This window comes from Bremia lactucae, linkage group LG10, assembly GCF_004359215.1.
Source record: "Bremia lactucae strain SF5 linkage group LG10, whole genome shotgun sequence".
NCBI classification, from domain to species: domain Eukaryota; phylum Oomycota; class Peronosporomycetes; order Peronosporales; family Peronosporaceae; genus Bremia; species Bremia lactucae.
Window position 1 is genome coordinate 5177736 of NC_090619.1, and position 24069 is coordinate 5201804.

The 24069-nt window shown below is 45.4% G+C and overlaps 5 protein-coding genes across 5 annotated transcripts; 2 read left to right on the forward strand and 3 right to left on the reverse strand.

Annotated features, from left to right (window-relative positions):
• Window positions 1–5010: 5010 nt before the first annotated feature.
• On the reverse strand, window positions 5011–5431 carry CCR75_002821 (uncharacterized protein; the record flags this gene model as incomplete). The annotated part of the gene is given in 2 exon segments (XM_067960918.1): window positions 5011–5296; window positions 5316–5431. 2 exon segments carry the CDS (start codon window positions 5429–5431, stop codon window positions 5011–5013), a joined length of 402 nt encoding a protein of 133 aa, XP_067819134.1.
• Window positions 5432–9845: 4414 nt separating this feature from the next.
• CCR75_002822 (uncharacterized protein) lies at window positions 9846–14575 on the forward strand. The gene is made up of 7 exons (XM_067960919.1): window positions 9846–9958; window positions 10029–10527; window positions 10602–10658; window positions 10752–11184; window positions 11329–11447; window positions 11521–14191; window positions 14275–14575. The coding sequence occupies exons 2-7, from the start codon at window positions 10034–10036 to the stop codon at window positions 14347–14349; spliced, it is 3849 nt and encodes a 1282-aa protein (XP_067819140.1). The 5' UTR covers window positions 9846–9958; window positions 10029–10033; the 3' UTR covers window positions 14350–14575.
• Window positions 14576–16876: 2301 nt separating this feature from the next.
• On the forward strand, window positions 16877–19641 carry CCR75_002823 (uncharacterized protein; the record flags this gene model as incomplete). The annotated part of the gene is made up of 2 exons (XM_067960920.1): window positions 16877–17995; window positions 18061–19641. The coding sequence occupies 2 exons, from the start codon at window positions 16877–16879 to the stop codon at window positions 19639–19641; spliced, it is 2700 nt and encodes an 899-aa protein (XP_067819139.1).
• A 97-nt stretch (window positions 19642–19738) lies between these two features.
• Window positions 19739–21837, reverse strand: CCR75_002824 (uncharacterized protein; the record flags this gene model as incomplete). Its single annotated transcript, XM_067960921.1, has 3 exons — window positions 19739–20908; window positions 20999–21376; window positions 21445–21837. The coding sequence occupies 3 exons, from the start codon at window positions 21835–21837 to the stop codon at window positions 19739–19741; spliced, it is 1941 nt and encodes a 646-aa protein (XP_067819138.1).
• Window positions 21838–22058: 221 nt separating this feature from the next.
• CCR75_002825 (uncharacterized protein) lies at window positions 22059–23744 on the reverse strand. Its single transcript, XM_067960922.1, has 2 exons — window positions 22554–23744; window positions 22059–22490 (listed from the first exon to the last, which is right to left on the reverse strand). The coding sequence occupies exons 1-2, from the start codon at window positions 23571–23573 to the stop codon at window positions 22242–22244; spliced, it is 1269 nt and encodes a 422-aa protein (XP_067819137.1). The 5' UTR covers window positions 23574–23744; the 3' UTR covers window positions 22059–22241.
• Window positions 23745–24069: the final 325 nt, after the last annotated feature.

A 24069-nucleotide genomic window follows, 5' to 3' on the forward strand; every position in this document is an offset into this window, starting at 1 on the left:
TCGTACTCCAACATGGAGTACGCACTCTTCGAACGGTCTTCCAACCGCTCGATATGGTGAGCCTGCACCGTCTGCTCCAACGAGCGACGCTTGCCGCGCTCGTGGTCAAGTCCCTCCTCCAAATCATGGAGGAAGTGATCGATTTTGTCGATCCTCGACATTAGATCCGACATACGGTTCGGATCTAATTTTCCCTCCTCCACCACAACCATTGGTGGATTCCCACGGTGGTCAGCGTTTCCTTGTGGAACGTATCCAGGACCACCGTGATGTGAAGGGGCAGCGAACGAGTTATCTTGTTCGCTGGCGTGGTTATCCACCTTCACATGACAGCTGTGAGACTAGTTCCCATCGGGTTGCTGACGTTGAGGGCCTCGTCCGTCAGTATGACGAGACCCGTCCGATGGTTCAGAAGGCCCATCGGAAAACACGCGCCCCTGGCGCCTGTTGATCGATTGCAAAACGTCAATCACATCCCGCATCTCAATAGAGATGCGAGCCCTCCCCAGGGCGAAGGAGGGAATAGACATCCCCTTTTACCTTCTTCGAGTTGTCAACACAACACGGACAGGGATCACCTCACGTGACAAACGATGCAATTTATACTTTGCACCGGTTGGAGTTCGTTTCACAAACTTAACGCGATTCGCGTTAAGTTTTTGAAGCCAGGCTTCGCGTCCAATGTGTTTGACATTGCGAATGAACGCGCTCCAGGCTTGCATAAGCGAGACTTTATCTCGCTTATTGTTGCCACTAAACCATCGATGCTTAAGAAAAGCATCGAGATAAAAATCTTTCTCAGCGCGAAAGTTCTTCGCGCTGGGATCAAGGCCATGTAGCTTTGTCGCAATAAATAAGGGATATTCATTGTGAGGAGTAGTCTCTCCAGACAAGCTATTGATTAGCCGTTCATGCAAAAGCCACGGCTTCTTCTCAAAGGCGAGATGAGACATTTATTTGTCATCACTTCCCTGAGTGGTACTTACTGAAGCAGGGGTACCACAAGAAGTTTTATAACGATGGCTTACGCCATCGTCATCACCTTGCACAGAAACAGGTGCAGGTGATCGTACGGGAGACGGAACGGGCGATGAGGGATCATCCTCATCGTCGGAACCAAATAGACTATTAACTCGTCTTTCAGAATGAGCCTTCTCATTCGAAGGGCTCATAGTCAGTCGCCTGACGTTTATCAGGCGACTGTTCTATTCTCCCGAGTCGGCCATTTCGTCCGACTCGCATTCGTAGTCGACCTCCAAAGAGGGGTCGTATTCACGTGGTGAACCACCACGTGCTCCCGCAACATCTAGTGTTGCGCGAGAAGAAGATACTACGGCAGACGTTCCGTCTGCCGCAAGAGATAACAGTGCGTCACCCGCGGCTGCACGAACCGCAGCCGAAGGCGCCGCACTATCAGCACCCCGCATGAATTTGTTTGTCATGCGACGGAATTTAAAATGATGGTTCTGACCAATCAACATCATTTCTTAAATTAAGTGGTCACATAGTGACCACTCCATCCAATGATAGTCAGAGTGATTGTCGCTTAAGGGAGGGGTGATGTAACGGGGTGTATCGTTACATGAAATTAACGCTTAAAGGTTGTTAATTAATATATTATCTAAAAAATAGATAATATTAGGAGGATATTACTTTATATAAGTAATGCTCAGAAATCTTAATCATAAATAGGTATAGGCCATTATATCTATTTATCCCGCAGACTAATCAGCTGTAAACGTAAACAAAGAGAGAGACATATAAGATTTCAATTGCATTTTTAGTATTAGTTCATAATTAAGTTAGCATTAACAGATAGAAAGAAGAGATACTTAATTATATAAATACAGTTTTTATTTAACCCATTTTAAGCTAGTTGCTTTAAAGAGAAGTCTTCCTTTGCACGTACTAGTGTACGTGAAGTGACGTAAGGCACCACTCGCAACTGAAGCAGTGCGAAGTGGACTTGTACTGAAGCAGTACAAGTCGTAGTGCCCCGTTACAATTGTTCAATAGGTTATGAGCCCAAATCCGTTGGCTCCGCCGACTATCGAAGCTACGACTTCTGCATTTGCAGACCAAGATCACGAAAGAGCCGCTGCGATCGTCGACACTCATGCCCAAGAAAGGGGTGCGGGGACGGACAAAAAAATCTCACTATGCTGTCTGCACTTTCGGATCACATGCAAACTCTCGAGGCGTCGCAGATAATGATTGACGAGGGTAAGCGACTGCGTGGACAGAAGATTTTTCGCATCAGCTTTGGAATTTGGCATGGGCGGTGCACCATAGAATCGCGATTCGTTGGATTCGAGGCGCCAGGATAGCCACGTAGACGTGTTCACGTGACACAACCAAGAGATTCGCTATTTCAGCAATTCGGGCCACAGGACACAGGCATGCATCATCCAACGCGCGAAGCCAACGCACTATGCGCAAGTGTTCCCCTCCCTCCAGACGCCAAACACGCTCATGCGCTTGGGTCACCTACGCGACAAGCGTCAACACAGAATTTACCGATGCGCTTCCCAGACGCACGTCAGTGCAAGCTTGCAACCCGGATATCTGACGCTGCAGATGTCTACCAGGGTCTTGGGTCGGAATTTGCTGACTGTGGGCGCACGTTTCTACTCCATGTGACGATTACGCAGCAGGCCTGTGAATTCCCGTGGGCGGAGGTAATCAACGTTGATTTGTTTGGACATTACCTAAGTGGAACTGGTGAACGCTACTACCATAAAGAAGTGAACGTCTGATGGCTCGAGAAGCCTCTCTGGACCATGCAATGGGCAGGCTGCTACACATATTAACGACAGCCATTCGGCTTCACAGAGCATGAAGCTGCTAATTGCGAAGAAGAGATCATGGCCCGACATGGTAGCTGTAGACGATGCGTGTGGCGGACGCGCAGAAGCTCAAGTACTTGACAATATCGTGTACTTCGCGTCAGCTGATTAAAGAACGGTGTTAATGGGTAAGTACAACAACCGCGACAGGATCATATTTGATAAGTTGAGGAGCTTGCGTACTTTGCACAATCTGTTGAGCTCGAGAATAAGCCTAGCCAGACATTAGGGTGAGAGATCGCAGCAGCCGTCACTGAAGGGGGATCATCGAAAAAAGGAACGCTCTTGCTATAATTGTGAGAAAGGGGTACTTGAAGATCGAATGCAGATTAAGAGGCAAGTTTAGCAACGTGGCCAAGAACGACGGCGAGATGGTACTTGCTGTTAGTGACAGCAGACAAGACAAGACTGATGACTGGATACTCAACAGCGGAGCCAGTGGACACCTTGTAAAATACAAGCAAATGTTGATCGGCGCGAAAGATTACAACGACGAAGTGTCGCTTGCCGACATCAGAAAGCTAGATTATCCAAAGTTGGCAGTGTTTGACTTCTTGTGATCGCCAATGGACAAATGCAAACGAACGTCTACTACGCACCAATCCTAGCGCGTAACATTATCATCTCTGGAAAGCTAGATGAAAAGAGCTATGACATCAAGTACCTAGACGGGATGCGAGCAGGAGCCCGACGCAATGATGATCAAGTAGTGTTTGATGTGGCGAGGAAGAAAAACGTTCTCATCGTTAAAATCGCGAAAACAGGTCCTTACAAGGAAGCCACAATAAATGCTATCGTGGCTACCTTCAGGCGGGATTAAGACTCAAGATCGTCCGGATATGCACGAGGGGTCCCTTATACACTTTCATCAACCGTTAGACATTTGGCGTATGATACAATTGAAGACGTCGCCAGAATTCCAAGCTCAAATATCGTCACAAGTGGGTGACATGCGTCGCGTGCGCACAGTTTATAAAAGACAAAGAACAGGAAGAGCCCGAAAAACTATGGAAGGAATGCGCCGATTGACCGGATTGGCGTGAATTTGTTCCGATCTCAAGGGGCCCCGACTATTCGTTGTCGAGGTTTTATGCTTCAACGAGAAGCCAAGCTCGAGAAACGGTAGGTACAAACGAGTTTTATGTGTCGTACATTTCTTAACGATCTTTGTTTTAGTCACAGGGGGGGGGTGAACCGTCAATACAAACGATTCTGTTTACCAAAGGAACCAGAAGGAACACTCTAGGGAATCGCTACATGATAAATTTCATTGATTACAAGTCAAATTTTTGTCGATTTTTTGGCACGCACGAAGGACGCTGCGGCAAAACGTTTAAACAATTCATGATATTTTTTCGAGCGTCAATACGAAATCGCGGTTCTTAGGACAGCTGGTGGATGTGAATATCAAAACGTTGATCTGCACTGCGAATCAACCGGAGTTGCAAGGCAACTGAGTGAAGCGCGAAATCAAGCTTTAAATGGGAAAGCCGAGCGAATGCACAGGGTGATCCTGAACATGACGCGGGCGATGATTTTGCGTCTGGTTTGCCACCTGCGTTCTGGGACGATGCGGCTGGGTACTCTACGTGCATACTGAATAAAAGCACTTTGAGCGCAACCCAAGGAAATTGTCGCCGCTGGAGTTTCTGACGAAGAAGTCGCCCGACATGCGTAACATTGTGGTGTTTGGCCCGTCTGTCGTGATCCAAGCAAGGAATCGTTCGCGAGGAACACACGGTTGTAACAACACAGCATGTCAAAAATGCAACAAGAGGCTGTCTGAATCAGTTGCAATTAACTTTTGGAGACGGACATCAAGACGATGCTGCTAAAGACTCTGGATTTTCAGCAAAATGCGGTAGTACTGGGAAGAAGCAAATCGAGACAACATAAATGGCTACCGCAAAGTACATAAGGACTGGCCAAGCAGCAAGACAAGATACAGCAAGTATCGACGTGGTCAGTCATATGTTTAAGCAAGACCCACGCAGCTACGTAGAAGCCATGACGAGTCAATATCTGTGTGAATATTTGCGGAGAGGTATTGTATCGCCCCAATAGTGCCGAGCGAAAAAATGCTCGCGGACGTGCTTGCCAAAAAGCACTCGACGCACCGAGGACGGTGGAGTTGCGCTCACTGCTTCACATCGTGTGAGCGCGGTTAAAGATGCTGACAAAGAGGAGCATTAAAAATCAGGATGAAGGCCGACGGGTGATCTGGTATGCCAAGCCAGCCAAGTCGAAGCCCATCGTTGTAGTTTGCCACGAACATGGGCTTGACTTTATAGTATGGAGAAAACATGTAGACCAAGCTCTTATGGTCGCAAAATAGGTGAAACCCCGCCGAGCGGACCAAGAGGTACGTCAACTGACGGCATGCCCAAATAAGCTGGTAGGCTTCTTTTTGAATGATTCTCAGCCGGTGGGAAGTATCTTCAAAACAACCACTTTACCACTTTAGCATACTAATAGCTCATGTTGTTGTTCTTCGGGGCCAAAATTGTCAATCCGGTTCCGTACCTGAGTGGCAACCAGTCCCCATCCGCGGTCGGATGCATCCATGAAGATGCATAGAGCGACATCGCCTCTTGGAAATTACAGTAGTTGTGAGTGGGTAAGGTACTTCTTAGCCAAACCAAAGTCTGGCTGTCGTCGTTTGTTCAATCAAGTTAGATATCCCCGGCCAAAGCTTCGCTGACCGATTCCGTGGAGTGCGTTATCAAATTTGCGCTGGAGAGGTTCCATAATCTCGCAAAATCCACTAGAGACTCTCGCGACCATCCTGGAGATCACAAAATCTGCTAAAGATCGGCCGCTGTGATAGGTAGACGGAGGTTTGTCAGTGCACTTAATCGTTCCGGGTCAAGTGGAATTACTCCCTGCTAAAGATGCGACCGCTTCATTTGGTTGCTGTCTTAAACAAACGGCACCGACCTCAGTAGCCGAGTGGTTAAGCATATGGAACTGGGACCGGGAGGTACGTGTATCGATACCCGCGGAGGGCAGTACGATGACACATCACCGGAGATAGGTTAAAAACCAGAAGAGCAACCATACAATGGATGGCTGCCCTGCCAACACGCACCGAAGGTGTGTGATAGTTGGGTGGGAGGAGGCCCTGTAGCCGAAATTCCCCAAAGTGTAATGAATGGTGTGGTGTTCCAATAAGAGAACTTCGTCGAAATTGAGTCTCAAAATAACGGCTCTTGAGAACACCCAACGTCAATTGGTGTGCGCAAATTCGTTCAAAAAACCGTCCGAGTAGGTCAAAATATGCGGCCGGGTTTTTGCATGCATAAGGATATCATCAATCCAAACCAGGCACAGCTCCTTGTTGGTCATATCAGCAAAATGGTTCGCATTTAGTTTTGATAATGAAGTGCTGAATCAGTTGCCCCTTGGAAGACCCATTTCGGCGTAACCACACCTTAATGTGTCACAAAATCCATTATTTTTGACAGGCAGGTGTAAAGTAAGCTGCCAAAACCCTTTTGGAGAAAAAAATCTGCCAAACCACATGCACCTTCTACTTGGCTGCTTGCAGTTGACAGATCGGGGTGGTTCCTGATATCGGAATCGTTATAGCATTAACAAGCCTATAGTCGATGGTGAGTCGAATAGATACGGACTGACAACATTCTGCCAGACGTGGTAGAGGTAAGAGAGGTGCACGGGATGAAGGGCTAGGATTCACCCGTAGACATACCTCGCAAGCACGAATGTACTTGCGCAACATCCGGCGGAACGGTATGAATTGTAGGCTTGTGCCGCAATACCTGTAGCCGGACCGGGTACCACAAAGCAATTACCCAGTACATGACAATAAACTCCTTGTTGCCACGAAATGTGCACTGGCTAAATTTAGGGTCAATCTCCTTGGAGATAGACCGCTTATCGTATATACGGGAGTGGTCACTATTTGACCACTTAACTTTTGAAACGATGTTGATTGGTCCAAACCATCATTTTAAATTCTATCGCATGAAGAATCAACTCATGCGGGGTGTCGATAGTGCTGCGCCTTCAATGACTAAAGTTAACTTTGTGCTGATTTTCGTCGCAAAAATACTCTCTTCTTCTTGGTTGTTATTTCTAAATGCAGTAGTGAAATCCTACGACTACCTGCATTTGCTTACCCTTCTAATGCCCGTAGCTCCTACTTTGCATATGGACAGACGTACGCTCTCTGACATACGTCTCTTTTACTCAGACTGATGTTGGTGGTTGCTATGTGTTCATCGTTTCGCATAAAATTGCAGTTGCGGAAATGCAAGAAGAGACTCATCGATGCGGTAACGAATAAGAAGTTAGGAAACAACAGCACAGGTTGAATATCAAATTTCTTTCTTCCTCACACAGTGCTAATTAACATTGTCAATACCGTCTCGTGTTAGTATAAGTCACATGAGAATAAAAACTTAAACAAGGGTGTAGCACGGCGATATGTTACAGTCTATGCGAAGCTAACGCTGTATTTTATCGATAGCAAGCCAAATAATTGCTTGGACAGTATTATATATTTATGTTCTATTTCTATATAATGGAAATGTTAATCTCCCCTCAGTTTTTCGTTATATCCCCTCATTTGATATGGTTGGTGCTAACGTGGGTTTGATTCATTTTGTTCACAATCTAGTGCATGTGACATATTTGCAAAGAGCAAAAGGAAACAACTCACGAAAATATGAAAGTGCAGCCACAGCACCCGCAGGACCAAGTGGACCCAATTTATAGAATAAAAAGTTCTTCTGTCATGAATGGCGTAAACAGCGAAATAGTAAGACTCAGCTTACAAAACAGATTTTTTTTTGTGTAGTGAACGTATCGTGAACCGCGAAATAGTCTAATAAGAAAGGGCACAAACAAACGAACGCGTACTAGACTTGACATATGCAGATTAGGCACAGAATAGTTGATGTAAAGGTAGCGAGCGGGTAATGCTATCATACCGTCCCCTACCTACCTCAGCACTATGCATGCATTTAATCAGCCAATCATACTAAGCTAAGAAGTTTGCAATAAATTGTGGGGGATTAACGATTCGAGTAATCCATCTTATATCCGTACAATTGGTCAGTGAAAGTCTCTCAATTTATACAAGCTTTAGGTTGTGTGCTTCCACAAAAAGAGTATTGTGAATGGTGTAACGCATTGAAATCTACAGGAGTAATTAGGCATATTTTTTAAGGATAGAGACTCAGTGACAGCCATATTGGGACTGAGAAACTATTGAAAAACAATTTGAAAGAAATACTGAAAAAATCGTTAATCATTTAAGATGATAAATTTTCAAAAATTTTAGCCGGTTTAAAAATAACGATCGCTGGGCGATCAATCTGGCCGTGACCAAAGCCTTTCCCTTCAAAGTTTTGGCAAGTTTTGGCAATTAGCTTTGTAGAATGTATTTGCATTACGATATGGCGTCGGAACTCGATTTGTAGAAGTTTAAATGCTTCAGTACACCTTGATACATCGGATGACACGCGAGTCGTGCTTTTATCGTTGGAGCGACAACTAAGATAGATACTGAAACAACACGTAAATCTCTGCATGTGTGAAGCAAGAGACAGCAGCAGCTCTGCGAGTGGCCGCGTGTATTTTAATAGAAATTGACGATGTAGGTGATGAACATAACAAATGGAGCTCTTTCGCTTGAATTTGCCTCTTCGAAGGAGCTGTAACTTGATTCATGAGCTTGATACTTACATGATAACGCCAGAGCAACCGTGAACGAACAGTGCTTTCGTACAGCACCTTCTTCTCGTCAATTCACCAAAGCGAAGCACGCCTGCTGTCGATAGGTGCGTTTTTAAATAAATGCTTAAGCTATGAAGTTACTTAACTCACAAGTGTCCTTTTGAAGATATTGCTATTGTGTGTAGAAGTCCTTTGTCTCATTAGATTCAATTACCTAGTATTGGTTTGCTAGGTTGATACAGTGACCTTAACGACGTTGATGTCACCTTTCAATGAAAATACCAAGCTTTTTGTCCATGTAAGCTTTTCGCCGCGCACTGTGCATCCCACATAATATCATGGACAGCTCTTTCCCATGCTTTATCCGGTCAAAACGTGATGACAACCGAGTTAAAATGCTTCCTGTGATACTCAAGGAAATGGTCTTTGAGGTGGAAGCGAACAAATTGTGCGGTAGATGTTTCAGGGCTATTAGATGGGTAGTAGTGAATCATAATGATGCTATGGAACGCAATGTATTAGACTTGGATAGGAAATAGGATAGCTTTTATTGTCTTGATAAACACCGAATGCTGAACTCATTGAACCGCTTATAGGTGCAAGGCTTAACACAGCTGTGCATCCTTATCGCATTTCATCCAGTAGCTCACTTCATGTTGATCTAATATAAATCTGGTCATAGCGATTCGTCTAGCAATTCCACTAGTTCAGCTCGATTGTTGAAAGGCGTATCGACAAACTAACAAACTTTGTAGCTAATTGATGAAGAAACGACTGTTTATAATAAAATGCTGCAATGCGTGACACATATTCATTTAAAAGCTGCTATTTTATATTAGTACTAACCTACGTGAGGCAGTCAGTCCCCTTTTCATGTCTTTAAAGCAATTGCAAAATGGATGTCGTTGAAGTGTTCATTGTTTCAAAAGCTACTTAAGTATCAAGATCTTTTTGACGATCCCATTGGATGTGGCGCTGCAATAAGTAGCTACACTGACTAAGGAAGCGAGAAAAGAAAAAAAAACTTACGTAACCACTTACTCGTAAGAGGGGGGGGAGAAGAAAAGTATTGGCTGGCGAGCGGGTGGGCGAGCGTATTTGCTATCAGGCGACGCATACCTGTCGTATTTAATACACATCTTTTCATTTTTCATTACTTTCTCACACATACCATCACCTCTACAACCTAATATCAACCGCATAAAACGATTTTTTCACGCTTTCACGAGAATTGAAGGCTCAATTTCAATTCAGCGACCTACGACCTTTGTCCGAGCTATTTCAGACGAAAGTTGACGTCGGCGTGTGTCTCAAATTGAACCGCAAGCGTGCTTAAAGCACAAAGTCTCCTATCGTCGTCGTTTGCGCTTTTTTTCGGTAACTCTCACGCTTTTCAAACCAACGTAACCACGGTAGTCATTTCTCAACAATCGTGTTTTTTTTTTCTATTCTTAACGACGTCATCTTTTTAATAAACTTTAGACGCAATGAGCGATCACGACAGCGACTTAGATGCTACTCCGATTAAAGGGCCACGACCTCCTCCACCACCGACTCCACCAAGTTTAGTAACCAAACCCAAGTACTCTGGCAAAGCTCGAATCATTCAGTCATCCGTCTTTTCAAGCCGCGACTCTGGAAGATCCAAAGGACGAAGCCAAGTGTCTCGTAAAACGACAGGACTTCCACAGCCTTCGACTGCTTCGAATCAGGATGGCGCGGGGAGTAGTCCCGATCCTCTTCACGCTCGCCCCGCTCACATGCTTAGTGTCGTAGAACTTTGTACTAACAATGAAGAAGACGACGGTGGTAGTTCTATAACTCCCGTTTTCGATATGCCCATGCATTCCGGCGAGGAAGATGACAATGAGACAGGAGATGATAGCTGGGCCGACCATAATCGATGGTATTGCAACATTTGTAAAGACGGCGGTGAATTGCTTTGTTGTGATCGTTGTCCTCGTGCTTTTCACATGAGCTGGTACGTTCGAGTGCTTTCAAGACGTAATGAATTCTCTTTTAAAACTCTTTTGAAACTTGCTTGGGGGATTCTAGCTTGGGTATGAGTGACGATATGATTCCACATCGTGAATGGTACTGCAAAATGTGTTCGTACGTGATTCGAAGCAGTCTTTTCAAGAAGAGTGGTGGCTTTGAGTTTGATGATTTTCATTGGTGTGTGTGTTTTTGTTTGATTATGTTTAGCGAATGTCTTGATCGACGTCGTGAGAAGAAAGAACGCAAGGAAAAAGCACGTGTACTACGCGAGACGGAGAAATTAGAACGCGATGCACGTCGACGTCTTGCTGAACAAAAGAAAGAAGAGATGCTTGCGAAAAAGTCAGTCGAAGCCATTGAATTGAAAGCCAAACGGGTCTTGGAAATGCAAGATCGAATTCTAAGTCGCAAGAAAGTCAAGTATAAAGACAAAGAAGAAGAAAAGCTTGGACGATTAGCAGAAGATCTTGGCACGACAGTTCGAAGTGCGAAAGAAAAATTGGAAAAATTAGAAAAAGAAGACATGGCACTTCGTCGAAAAGAAGATGCGTTGAATAAAAAGAAGCGTGGGGAGACGAATTGGCGACAAGGGAGCGAACATGTCGTGGAATTGGACAAACCCGTGTACGAAAGACTGTTGGTAAGGAAGAGTGTTGTAGGTCGTTTGCTGACGTTGTGGTGTGTATCGTTGACTAGACCACAGCCATGTGCGTTTCCGAAAGTAGAAGCGCCATTGATTGGAAAAGTCTTGGCTGTGTGGGATTGTATCTACGTGTTTCGACAGGTCCTTGGACTTGCGGAAGTGACCATTGATCAATTCTCGCATGCCCTTGCTTCATCGAAACATTCGCATTTATTAACGGAGATTCACTTGTGTTTTTTGGAAGCGATTCTAGAAGACAGGTGCGAAAAACGAGATGTTTTTAATGGTTTTTAGTGTCTCGGACGTGAATCGTTTTGTTTGTTTTTGTTGTAGGGAAGACGATGAGTATGTCTCGGATGATGAAGCGCCTATTGACGACAGTGAACGCTATCGCTACGAGATTCAGCACGCGCCTTTAACAGTAGGCGTGCCTACGCGTTCTATGCTCACAGCGCTGACATGGCCTTGCGTTCTTGGTGGCTTGATTGCTGCTGTTCCTCGGTACACTGCTTACGCCACCTTGACGTTCTTGAGTGCGTTTGAGGCTTTACAAGAGACGGAATACTTAAATTTAACAGTGCCACAGAAGCTTGCGATACTCCATTTTCTTGTTGGACGATTTCTTGGCACGGAAAAAGTGCGTCATGTGCTTGGATGTCATCTCGATGCAACCATACAAGGCACGAAAGAGTACAATCGTGCTGTTTTGTTACACAAGAAAGTGACGATCGAAGAAGAAAAGAAGTTGCGTGAGAAACAACGTGCAGAGGTAGCCGAGGTGATGGAGCCTTCAAAGACAGCGATGAAAACGTGGTTAGGAAAGACTGATGTCGATGAAGACGTTGGTTTTAGTGAGGACGAAGGTGCGAGTGATGCGGATTTACAGGAACTCACGAATCGAGAGGAAGCGGTATTGCAAATGGAAGACGAGCTTGAGAAGCTTCAGATGCAAGACTTTGTGTCACGACACGAGTACGTGGCACGAAAGAAGAAGCTTGAGAAACAGCGCGAAAAATGGCGACAGAAAATTGACGCGACGCAGCGGAAACAAAAGGTACACGAACAATTGGAACGAAAGCGTAAACACGCGAAACAAAGCATCACCGACGCCTTGACGTCCAAAGATGCTCTGTTACTACGAAATGCTATTGAAAGAGGCAAAGAGTGTAACCTTCCCGACCGAATTCTTGTCACGGCTCGACATGTGTTGGAAATTCTGGATACGGAAGCAATTCGTGAAGAAGAAGCTGTTGAAAAGAAGCGAAAACTGAATGCGTTACTGCGTGAATCGTTTGTTCGAACAGAACCCATTGGACGCGATCACGAACAGCTCAAGTACTGGATCTTTAAAGGGGATTCCCGTCGACTCTATATCGAGCAAGTCGGTCGTTTTAATAACTTGCAATGCAATGACGACGCGGTCTTTCAAAAGTTATCACCACGAGATCATTTATATCATGAGAAACAAGGCAGTACGTGGTCTTGTTATGGATCCCAAACTGAAATCAACTTGATGATGGAAGCACTGGATGTTCGACATCCTCGTGAAGCACCGCTTCGACTTGCGTTGAGTGATCAAATGGTTGATTTCAAGCGTGATATGCCCGTTTCGAAGCCAGGATTGCTCATTTCGGACTTATTAAATGACGAGACAATTAAGAAACGCACGCCACGGACGTCAAGGATGTCGATAAATGGAGACGAAGACATGCTGGAGTGGAGGAATGATCAACATGCGAAGCGAAAGGCAAGTAGGTCTGTTGAACCTGGTATCGAGTCGTTTCGGGAAGAGTTTTTGAAAGGCATGGATTGGATTTCCAAGTGTCTTCGAACACTTGGATCAACATGGCCTGATCGACTTGAAAATGGTGGAATCGAGTGGCGAAAAGCCGTTGCAGGAATTACTACATGGAAAGACTTTGCACGGTATGTTTTAATCTTGGAAAGCGAGTTAATGGCGACGCAAACGAAGCATAAAGAAGAAGGGAAGGAAGCGACGAAATTTTCGAGAAATGATAGTTTTGATCGAATCGATGACAAGAGCGACGACGAGGATGACGAGGACGATGAAGTGCTTGTAATGGATGATAAAACAGCACTATGGCCATCAAAGTACTGTCGTGAACGGTGGATTCAAATTGTTGAGCGTAGCAAGTCGCTTGCTGTTCTCGCGACTTCCGTGGCTTCTTTAATACATCGATTGGAAGTGGTGGGGTTTTTGAATATTTCGAATGAAGGTGCGATCAAGACACGTGCGAAAAGTACTACACAACCACGAAAAGAACGCGCTGTAAAGAAAAAACAAGTCGAAGACCTGCAAGACGAGTTCGTGCGTGAAGCATCCGTGGATGAATGGGATGAAGATTGCTACCTTTGTAACGAAGGAGGAGAACTCGTGTGCTGTGATGGGTGCCCTCATGTCTTTCATTATTCGTGCATTGGACTACGTCGAATCCCACGTGGCAAGATTTTCTGTCACGAATGCGATACATCGGTACATCCTGTGAATCTTGCTTACGATAGCACCACACACGCCCAACGAGCCGTAGCTCAACGACGTAAACAGTCTTCGTCTCCAATTTCACGTCCGCGACGTCAAAAACAACCAACCAAGTTGGAAACTTCCGACTCGGAAGCAAGCAAGGGGGACTCGGAGTCGGAAATTGTCACACTTTCATCGATGCGTCCGATTTCGAGCAAATTTACTGCAAACCGACAGACTCGAGTTGACACGCTTACAGAAGGAAAGAATTTGGATGATCAATGGGATACTGATTGCAGTGTTTGTGGCCTCGGTGGTGAGTTGCTCTGTTGCGATGGCTGTCCTCGAGCGTTCCACGTGAATTGCATTGGTCTATCCATTGTTCCTGCGACCGAGTGGTTTTGCAATGAATGTAATTTACAGACGTGTGGAACGTGCAAGAAGAACAAGATTCGACTGGACGCGCATGTCATTTGTGGCTCGGAAGACGGCTCGCAAGGCTGCGATCGAGTCTTTCATTTGGTGCGATTTTTTTTTTCATTTTTAAGTGTGCTTTTGATGAGCCATGTTGCTAAGAGATTATTGTGATATTTGGTGGATTTTAGAAATGTGCGAAACTTGAGGCTGTTCCGGCAGACGACTGGTATTGCAAAAAATGCCGGACGAAATTGAGTGTCTAAAATGTAGCGGAAAATGACAAAATCATATTGATATATCAACACATAGATATCCTATCTATAAACGCTATTTTTTCTCGTCAAATTATTAATAATAATATCACGTTTAATACGTGACTTTACATAGGAAGTATGCCACAACGTAGTTCGAGTAGGATCCACGAAGGTGAGCACATTCTTCGCGTCACCTTTCGACCTCGTCTTGATCGGTCCCGATGTTCGACTCATCCCGGCGGTGGGGACAGCGTCCTCACCATACTTGGCAGGGATTTGCTAATCCGGTCGTTCTGCTTCATGTGATTGAACTTGTTGCATTTGAAGCACTTGCCGTTAGAGCCACTTCTCTTTCACGGGCCGTTGTCCTTGCGGCTGTTGTTTCTGCTGCCCTTGTTGAACATGCGTTATACGACTTGCCCTCGACACGCGTTCCGTAGCTTCTTAATTGTCTTGTCGCTCAAACTTTTCAAGCAGCCTTTACTTAAAAAGAAGGGGCGATAAGACAAACCGAGAAAGGTAGTGAATTGTTTGAAATTGCAGTAGTTCTAGTGTTATAAATAAAAAAACAGCCAATCTCGAGGTCCTTGCGCAGCCTCTTCTTAAATAGTAGGAGAGATAAGACAAGAAAGAAGCTACGGACGCGCGTCGAGGGCTACTATCCAGCGTTGCAGACCGAATCTTAATTTAGTGCTCTTTTGAAGAAAGCAGCTATTTTCCGCAATCAACACCGTAAAATACGGTCCGGAAGCTGGCTATACAGGATCACGTTGCGAGAAGTTACTATCAAACGACAAAGCACAGCCGAGGGCGATCATCCGCCGCCTTCATGATTTCGAGATGGATGACGGCGTGAAGATGGCAAGCTCCTGGCTAAGTTTGATGAGCACATTGTTAGTCTTCCATCTCTGCGGTGGCCATAATAATTATTGTTGTCAAGCCATTTATCCAACTTTTTTTGACTTTATGGGCAACATTTTTCGTATTTTGATAATAGAATCTTTTTTGCAAATTGACGAGGCGCGGTAGCTCGGTCCCTGCTAAGCAGCCTACCTGCGCTGTGCAAGCTCATTGTAACGGGGCACTGCCGACTTGTACTGCTTCAGCACAAGTGGTGCTCACGTCACTTCACGTACACTAGTGCGTGCAGAGGAAGACTCTATAAAAAATACTTGCTTTAAAGAGGGTACACTAAAAACTGTATTAGGATAATTAAGTTCTTCTTGTATTTCTACTTAATACTAACTTAATTATATACTAATACAAAACATGTACTAAGAGTCTTATCTGTCTTTATCTTTGCGCGCGTCCAGCGCTGACTGGACCGCGGCGAAAGTAGATATAATGGTCTATATCTACCAATGGATAAGCTTTTAGAATATTACCATGTAAAGTAATATTCTCCAGAATATTATTTACCTTTTAGATAATATGTTAATTAACAACATTTAAGTGTTGATTTCATGTAACGATACACCCCGTTACACTCATCGTGTCGATGGAAACCGCCAATGTCGTCTCACTCCAGCGCAATAGTTTGAGCAACAAGTCCAAGCGCCTTCATGTCGTTCAGCACCCACGCTTCGTTTTTTTCGTTTCAGACTTGACTACCTTCACGTGCACCAGCAGTCCATTCTTCGTTAGCGTCATTCGCATAACGTACTCATAGCTATTTGGCGAACACACAATTTAACAGATATACGCGAGGGGGAACAGTATATTAAGAAGTTAAGTCCTGGTCATCTAACGGCATCGAATCCATATAATTGCATGACGACGCCGATAGAACGCCCCTGCAACATTCAACAGATGTGTAACAAATCTAATACAGCTGCTTAATGTCCCATACAAGATCCCGATGACTATAGCAGTAAAAAGCTGCAATCCTCCGAATGGTTCATCTTCAGTGGAGGCTTTGTCGGCCCCACAAGGAGCAGCGCATTGCAAGGTCCTACCGGGATTTGAATCCGGATTGCTGGATTCAGAGCCCAGAGTGCTAACCGTTACACCATAAGTCCAATTGACTAGTCGAATGCTGTGCGTTTGCGAATATGCACGTGATTAGGGGCGGTGGAATAGTCAGCCTAAGTGCAACTCAAAGTGAATTGTCACGCGATGAAATTCGTGAGAGTTCATTTGAAATTTAAAAATGACGACACGCATGCGAAGCACACCTCAACAGGTTAAAAGCTCGATTAATGTGCGAGATGCAGTCAACACGAGAAGAGTTATAAAATGACCTTGTTTTCAAAAACTGCTTTAATTATACGCCTCAATCGAATCAGAGTTTAAAGTCCTTTCATTTGATCAACCGCTGAATGGCATTGTGCAGATAGCGTGGAATGACAGCCAATAAAAGTTTAGACTCCAAGTAAATAGCATCGATGAATGATAGAAATGTTGTCTTTTGCTCCTTTTTTTGGTGTCTAAAACAAGTCAATCTTCTCACACGTTTCAGAAATATGTAATTCAATCTAATCCCTTTTCAGAAAATTGTAATTGTTCGGATCATATTCCCCGCCGTTGTTCAGTGGTCATGTACGGTCCAAGCCACAAACGTTCACTTGATGACAACGACCGTGACGGTGGTAATTACAAGCGCTCGCGTCTTGATGATCGTTATGGAGGTGGTAACCGACGCAATGATCGCCGTGGAGAAGGCGATGGCGAGTTTAGCAATGAAAGCGACCGTGCACGCGCTTGGCGTCTTGCTAAGAAAGCTATTGTCGAGCTTGGGGACGGCGCAGAGCACGATCAATTGACGCATACTAGCGAGTTACTGCTGCGCGAATTGGAACAGGACGAACAAGGTGTAAAACTAAGTCATTTAGCTTGTGTCGTCCTGCGTGGAGCGTCGCGTTTGGCCCACAAAACAGCGCTTTACGCCACGCTCATCGGACTCGTAAATGCCCGTAAACCTGCATTTGGACGGGAAATTGTCGCTAATGCTTTAAAATTATTGCAAAAAGATGTCAATTTCTTTAGTCTCGAGAAAATTGAGGAAGCAGAGGATACGCCGGATACCGATGTGTATCGTCAGAGTGGCGACGTGAATGCTATAGCTACACGTGTGCGACTTACAGTGAGGTTACTAGTAGAGTTAGTAGCTGCAAAAGTATGCAATGACGAAGATGTGCTGGTGATGCTTGATTCGATTCAAGGACTGTGTACACCCGACAATTGGGACGTTGATGACGAGACGCATGTCTTTCTTCGAGCGAAAGAAGACACTGCTGCGTGGAAGGATTTCTTTGCTTTGGTCGTGCTGGATGCGTTGCTACATAGTGGCAAAGCGCTTGTTGCATCTGAAAATCTATTTGATAGTTTGTTAAGTCGATGCCGAGAGTACGTGTCGAATCGAAAAGAAGCGAGTCATTTACGTGGCGAAAGCGTCCATTCATCGTCGTGGTGTACGAGACGTTTACAGTTGACTTTGCTCTGGGGTCCTGAAAAAGAAGACGACGACATGTCGGTACTGTGTGCGTCAAGTGACGCGTTGTCGCTACTGTATGACGCGTTGCATGCGATTCGCAATGGAGACGACAAAGCGTGGATAGTGCCAGGGATGAGGCACCCTCAAGAGAGCTTTGCTTTGGAGTTCGAACATGCTACACCACATGCACTAACGTTGTCACTTTCAATTGACGTGACAAAGGTTGGTACCCGATTGTTGTTGATAAGATGAAGTATAGACATGCTGATTGTCGTGTCTTCTGTTAGCTTGACTCGCACAAGATGCCGTCGTATCCTTCGTGGTTTCGGATACTGTCGGAAGAATCCGGTATTGCTGGGGCAGCGATTGCAAAGCTGCCACTGGCTTCGTATGTTCTCGTGCGTAGCCACTTTCGTGATGCATTCGAGACTTTTTACCCAAAACCAGCAATTGCAGCAAAGTCACTGCTGGGTCTGTGCCGAGCCTCAAACGCTCGTTTTGTATCGACACAAGCTGAAGGCGAACCACCTGTGAAGAGTGAATATTTGCTTGTTGAGACGCTATTGGTCGCGGCGTTAGAAGATGATGCGAAGGCCAAGCTGGCGTACTATTGCTCGGTACTCTACCATCTCGTCAAGACAGACGCTCGCGTTGTGTCGCCAGCATTGGCGGTTGTAGTCGAGCTATTGTTTCGTGAGGTGCCAACCATGCGTGCAGCTGCCAGCAGGTCTTTTGTGCTGCTCTTGAGCCATTTCCTTTCGAATTTTGACTTCAAGTGGCGATGGGCAGCGTGGTCGTATGTGCTAGAAGCTAGCGAAGACGACCCCCAGCGTCTATTTGTCAGTGCGGTGATTGAACGCTGTGTGCGTCTCTCGTATCTCCAGCACATGCAGAGTGCATTACCTGCTGAATTCCACGTGCTTTTGCCTCCTGCTCCCAAGCCTCGCATCCGCTTGAAGTCTATGAAAGAGAACGATACTATTGACAATGACTCGAGTCCTGTGTCGGAGTTTTACGAGTCTGTTACGACGAAGTTAAAGGGACACCCTCCAGCACTTGCTCTGCGGTCGTGGTTAAATGAAGTGCTTCCTCGTCTTGAGTTTTCGCGTGCCGAAGCCGTCGAAGTAGTATGGACTTGTATTCTCGAAGCTGGCGCAGCCACGTTCACACATATGCGATTGCTACTGGAGAAGTATGGCAAACGCAATGAGCTCTTTGGAAATGAGGATCAGTCGACTCATGAGAAAGAATCCGATGAACTTGTTGTGGTCAAGACTGTGGCTTCGGTCTGGCTCAAGTCGCCGCAACATATTGGATTGATTCTGAATGCGATGCTACGTCAAGGTCTCTTGTGTCCATCTACAATCGTAACGTGGGTCTTTACGCCGGATGCCGTACAGCAGTACAGTTGGCCGTACGTGTGGGAGATTTTAAATGACACGCTCTTGTTTGTACAAGACGGTCTTCAAACGAAGACGCAGCAATTGAATAAAGCTTTAAAACCGCGTATATCGGATGGCCGGGATAATGAGGACATGCCGGACGTTGCGGCGCTTGAGGATGCTTCCAAGCGACTGCAAGAGGAATTACGACAGTTGCTCGTGCTGTTATTCCGTGGTTTTAATCGTGTCATGATTCAGCATAAAGCCGAATGCGACTTGGAAGGTGCTAACCCGCATGATAATTGGTTTTGTAGTGTGCTTGCTCAAATGCAAGCCGTGGGGCACCGATTTCGCGTGATAATGGAAGATGCTCTGGATGAGCTCCAACTCGATGTTTTTAGCTCGAATGCTTCAGCTGATTCAGACGCGACGAGAATCTTTCAACTTGTACGCAACACGTACCGGAGCGCGGAAACCGAGGCGTAATACGAAAAAGATAACGAAAAAAAATGGCTTCGACGGATTAGTACGAAATTGTGCTCAAATTGATGTGGTTTAGTGCCATGAATGTGTCTGCGTATGTTCATTTGTCGTTTGTCGCTGTTGCAGTCTCTTTATCTGGCGTTGATGCTCGTTTTTGTTTCTTGACGACTGGAACGACGTTCACGGCTGTATTCGCAGCAATCAAGTCGGTTTGATTGAAACCGCGTGTCGAGACGGACTGCTCTTCCTTGGTTTTTAATTCAGCGATCGTTTCATTAATGGTGTCAACCTTTTCTTTTAACTCGAGGTAGATTTCCATGTACTCCAATAGCGTCTTTGTATCCTTTTCGATCGGACCTTTGTCGTCCGTTATCTCAATGCATTGTAAGAACTCGCTTTTCATCGTCTCGGGATGTTTTCCGTCGTACAAGAGCGTCAACTCGGCTGTTTTTCTCTTTCGTTTTCCTTGACACTCGACGTCTTCATCTACTGAATACATCGGGACGTTCTTGACAAATTCCTGCAACTTGTCGTTGCATTTCTTGGCGAGGCGATGAATGTTTTCGGCCATCACCCGTCCAGCCATGACATAGTGTGAAAGCTCTTCATAGGGTGTCACGTTCTTGTCTTTATCCTCTGTTGAGTCTCGGTAGATGCATGCAATTGCTAATTGACAGTACAAATCTGCCAATTGCGTCGTATCTTCGGCCTTTGTGGCCTTTAGCAGCTTCCGCCGTAGCAATAACGCCTTCTCAAAGTCTGATTTGGCTTGTTCAAATTGATCGCTTTCAAGTCCTAAGTCACCAAGACGCGTGTACACTCGAACGAGTTGTGCCTCGACAGCCAAGTCTCCAGGGTAGCGCGAGTAGATGACACGTGCGAGTTCCATGACTTCCCACGCCGCCTCGAGGTCGTCTGCTGTCTCCCTAGCATCTTTTTCAACATCACCTTCATCACTTGTCTCGTTTCTTTCAACAGCGCCACCGAAAAGGCTCGCTGTCGCCTCCGTCAGACTCAAAAGTGCATGGCCATACTCGTAATATACGGGGGCCACAGCCAGTGTCTCGCCTTTTCCCTCCACGTCGCACATGACACGCAGTAGATCTGCAAAGATCACCACAGCCTCCTCCAGCCGCTTTTCCTTTAGTAGCAAAACGCCGCGGAGATAGCGAGGATCGGTCAGCGTCTTCTCCAACTCCTGTGCGGTTTCGGTGGTCGACATTTCCAAGGACATTTTTCCGTGTTCAAAATGCGCAATTGAGTGTTGAACCTATGTAAACGCATATGAAGAGCAAACTATGTAGACGCATATGAAAAAGATTCTTTATCAAGGTTTTGTCGCTATGGAGCTTTAATCAACTCGAAGGAATCGTGATGGGCTCTTGGAGGTCGAGTTCTGTTTAAACACGCCTAATGCAGTGAGCAGAATAAGGAGAACGAGGACGACACAGACGCCAATGAGAATGTTGAATTTGACGTTGTTCCACCACAATTTCCGGCGCAACTTGCGGCCAGTATTGCGAAAGACCTTGGCCTGTTCGTTCAAATCGTTGGTCTTTTGCTCCACGACTTCCATCTTTTCCGTGTTTGAGAGGACCACCTGAATACTATTGTGCATGACTGTCTTGACGACATCCACCTGATTCATAACATCCGACAGTTTGTCTACCTTGGTACGGTCATCATACTCAGCGGCAATAGCAGCGAAAATCTTTGCACAGTCCTTTTTTAATCCATTCTGCGGCACATCGACAAAGTTAGTTGCATGCATTCGACAGACCATGGTAATACACTATGAAGCCGCACCTCGGGACAACTGAGCGCTTTTGACCGAAATTTTGATACGATCTCCGTCTGCACGGCCGAAATCAATTGAAAAGCCAATCGAATCGGATAGTTGTCGGCTGTAATGGCGGCAATTACGAGCTTATCGTTGTTCATAGTGAAGTGAAACTTATTCTTGTCACAATCGAGAGAGTGACGGACGTTAGGAGTCACCTGCGCTTGCCACGTTGGTGCGCGAAGCACCTTATCTAGCATCGCTCGAAATGAATTTATCTCGACTTCCGCACCACGGATTGGCTTGCCATTTGACGTGTGTAGGTAACTCGCTATAATGACTTTATCCGTCGCACGCGCAATGGCTAGAAATTTAATATTGTCGCGTGTCAGGGACGTAGCCACTGCAGTTGGAGTCATTAGGGCGGTATGGCTTCCTCTGTGTAGTGTCTCTATGTAGTTGACGCACGAGCAAATGCGATAAAGATCAATTCCGACCACTGCAACTGAACTTGCCGATCAGGACAAGTGCCAATTCCGAAGAAAAAGCGGCAAACGACGGACCTTTCTCATGCAAAATTTTAAGAAAATGGCTACAAAAATCTAGCAATTAAAGAAAATGTATGCAATAGCGGAGGTGGGTACAAAGGTCTTTATTTTGTAGCCAAGACTTATTTAGTTTAATTGTGCTGTCAAATGCTGGAGCTGATATGAAAAAAGTGTGTGAATAAATCGTCAAGAAGATGGATACAATAGCGCGGGAAATGAAGTGGTCATTAATAGCTCAACAAGGTAGCCAATTCATTTGACCACGATTCTTTTTTTCACTTTTTAACGTGGAGGTAAGGCTGCGCTAGAATCGAGATCTGCTGGAGCTGGCGAGAAGAAAATGTATGGGTAAATGGCAACGAGGATGTAGTTGGTAGCTGTTCCTCGAGTAAAGTAATATCAATGCCGGAACTAAGCGCTGCCATCACAGCTACTTCTTCAATCGACATCTTGTCCGACGGCAAAAGTCCTTCGACTTCTTTCCAAGCATTCATGATGTCAGCCGCACGATCACCATCTATTAGCTATAACAATCTAATTAGTCCGACGATTCTCCACCATGGGCAAGCTCATAAAACAAATTTTACCTCGACTGATCCGGTGAAGCACTTGAGCAATTGATTCATCGCCATTGAATACGCAAATCCCAATTTCTTTGTTTCTTCGTATTTGCTGAATGCTTTCACAGTTGCGTCTAAACGAGGATAAATTTGTGTTTCACGAACGTATTTCCAAACCTGAAGGTTGTCAAATTGACGGTGTTGATTGGCTAAAATGTGCGCCCAGGCTACGTCTTCCTCTGGCGGAAGATCCAATTGTTTCAACTCGGAACGAATTTGCTCTCGGTACTTCTTTTCAATGGCAATGGCAAGATTAAAAGCCGACTTCAAGAGCCCCGCGATATCCTCGCCTTTTAAACTGGTGCACGTTGCGAAATGAAAGGGGTTGCCATTTGACAACAGTGCCTCCAATGGTCGGTCTCCAATGAGCAACATTTCACGCTCTTTTTGAAATTTAACCACTGCCTCGGGTAGCAAAAAGATGCCACTATTTGCATACTGTGGCAATTGCAACGACGCAAATTGTACCCATTTCTTGGACAATGGAGTGAAAGTTTTTTCCACCAATTCGGTCAATAAAAGCTGTGCCGAGTCCATACTTGGCAACGAAAAGCCATAACTCTGTATTTGTCCATCCTGGCATAGCGATTCGAGGACATCGCATGTCGTTTGTAACTTTTCCATTAATTCACCGTGATTTTTGGATACACGAGCTAAATATTCAGGAATCTGACACACGACGTGGTCGAGCGTCTCAACATTTAACTCCTCCATTGCCATTTGCACGCCTAATTTGACGTATTCGTTTGTAAGCCTTTCATCTGTTTCTGGATCGGTTGGATGCAAAACGTTGCTGCCAAGTAAAGTGGACACGATGATGCACTCCCGGGGGATATCGAGGTCCTTTAAAGCCTCATTTAATACTAAAGCCTCCACATACGATTGCTTTTCGGTAGATTTCTTTGCCAATGCTGGGTTAATTGCCGCTTGGATAAAATTACTTTGATAGGATGATAGTAGGTTCTTGCAGGTGTCGACACGGGGCATATCTCTGGTCCACAGATCGGGGCTGCCGATCGCTCGTGGGGCAATGCTGATCCACTGCGCGTCGTTCACGCGAAGCTTTGGAACTTTGCTTGAATGATAAGGAGATCGATTCACAAAGTCTTCGGTTGCAGGACTGGTGGCGCGGCCACTGTGCAGATGAGCTCTGCGCAGCGGCGCGAGGCGTGCATGGTGGCGAGACTTGAAAGCCACACTCATTAATTTAAGGGAAAAGTACCAAAATACCCCTGACAAATGCAGAAAAGACGGAAATACCCTTATACTTTTATAAATGACCAAAATGCCCCTGGCTATAGCCTATATATATATATATAAACACGGAAAACCGTTGCGCACATCATAATCAACGAGTCTTCTCGTTCGAAAAAAGGACAATTATTTAATCTCCCGCTGTGTTTTTTTGAAGCACAACGTCATACTGCCCTGCGAGCCGGAACGCGGCTACTACGCTCGCTGTAAAGACCGCGAAGGCAACTGG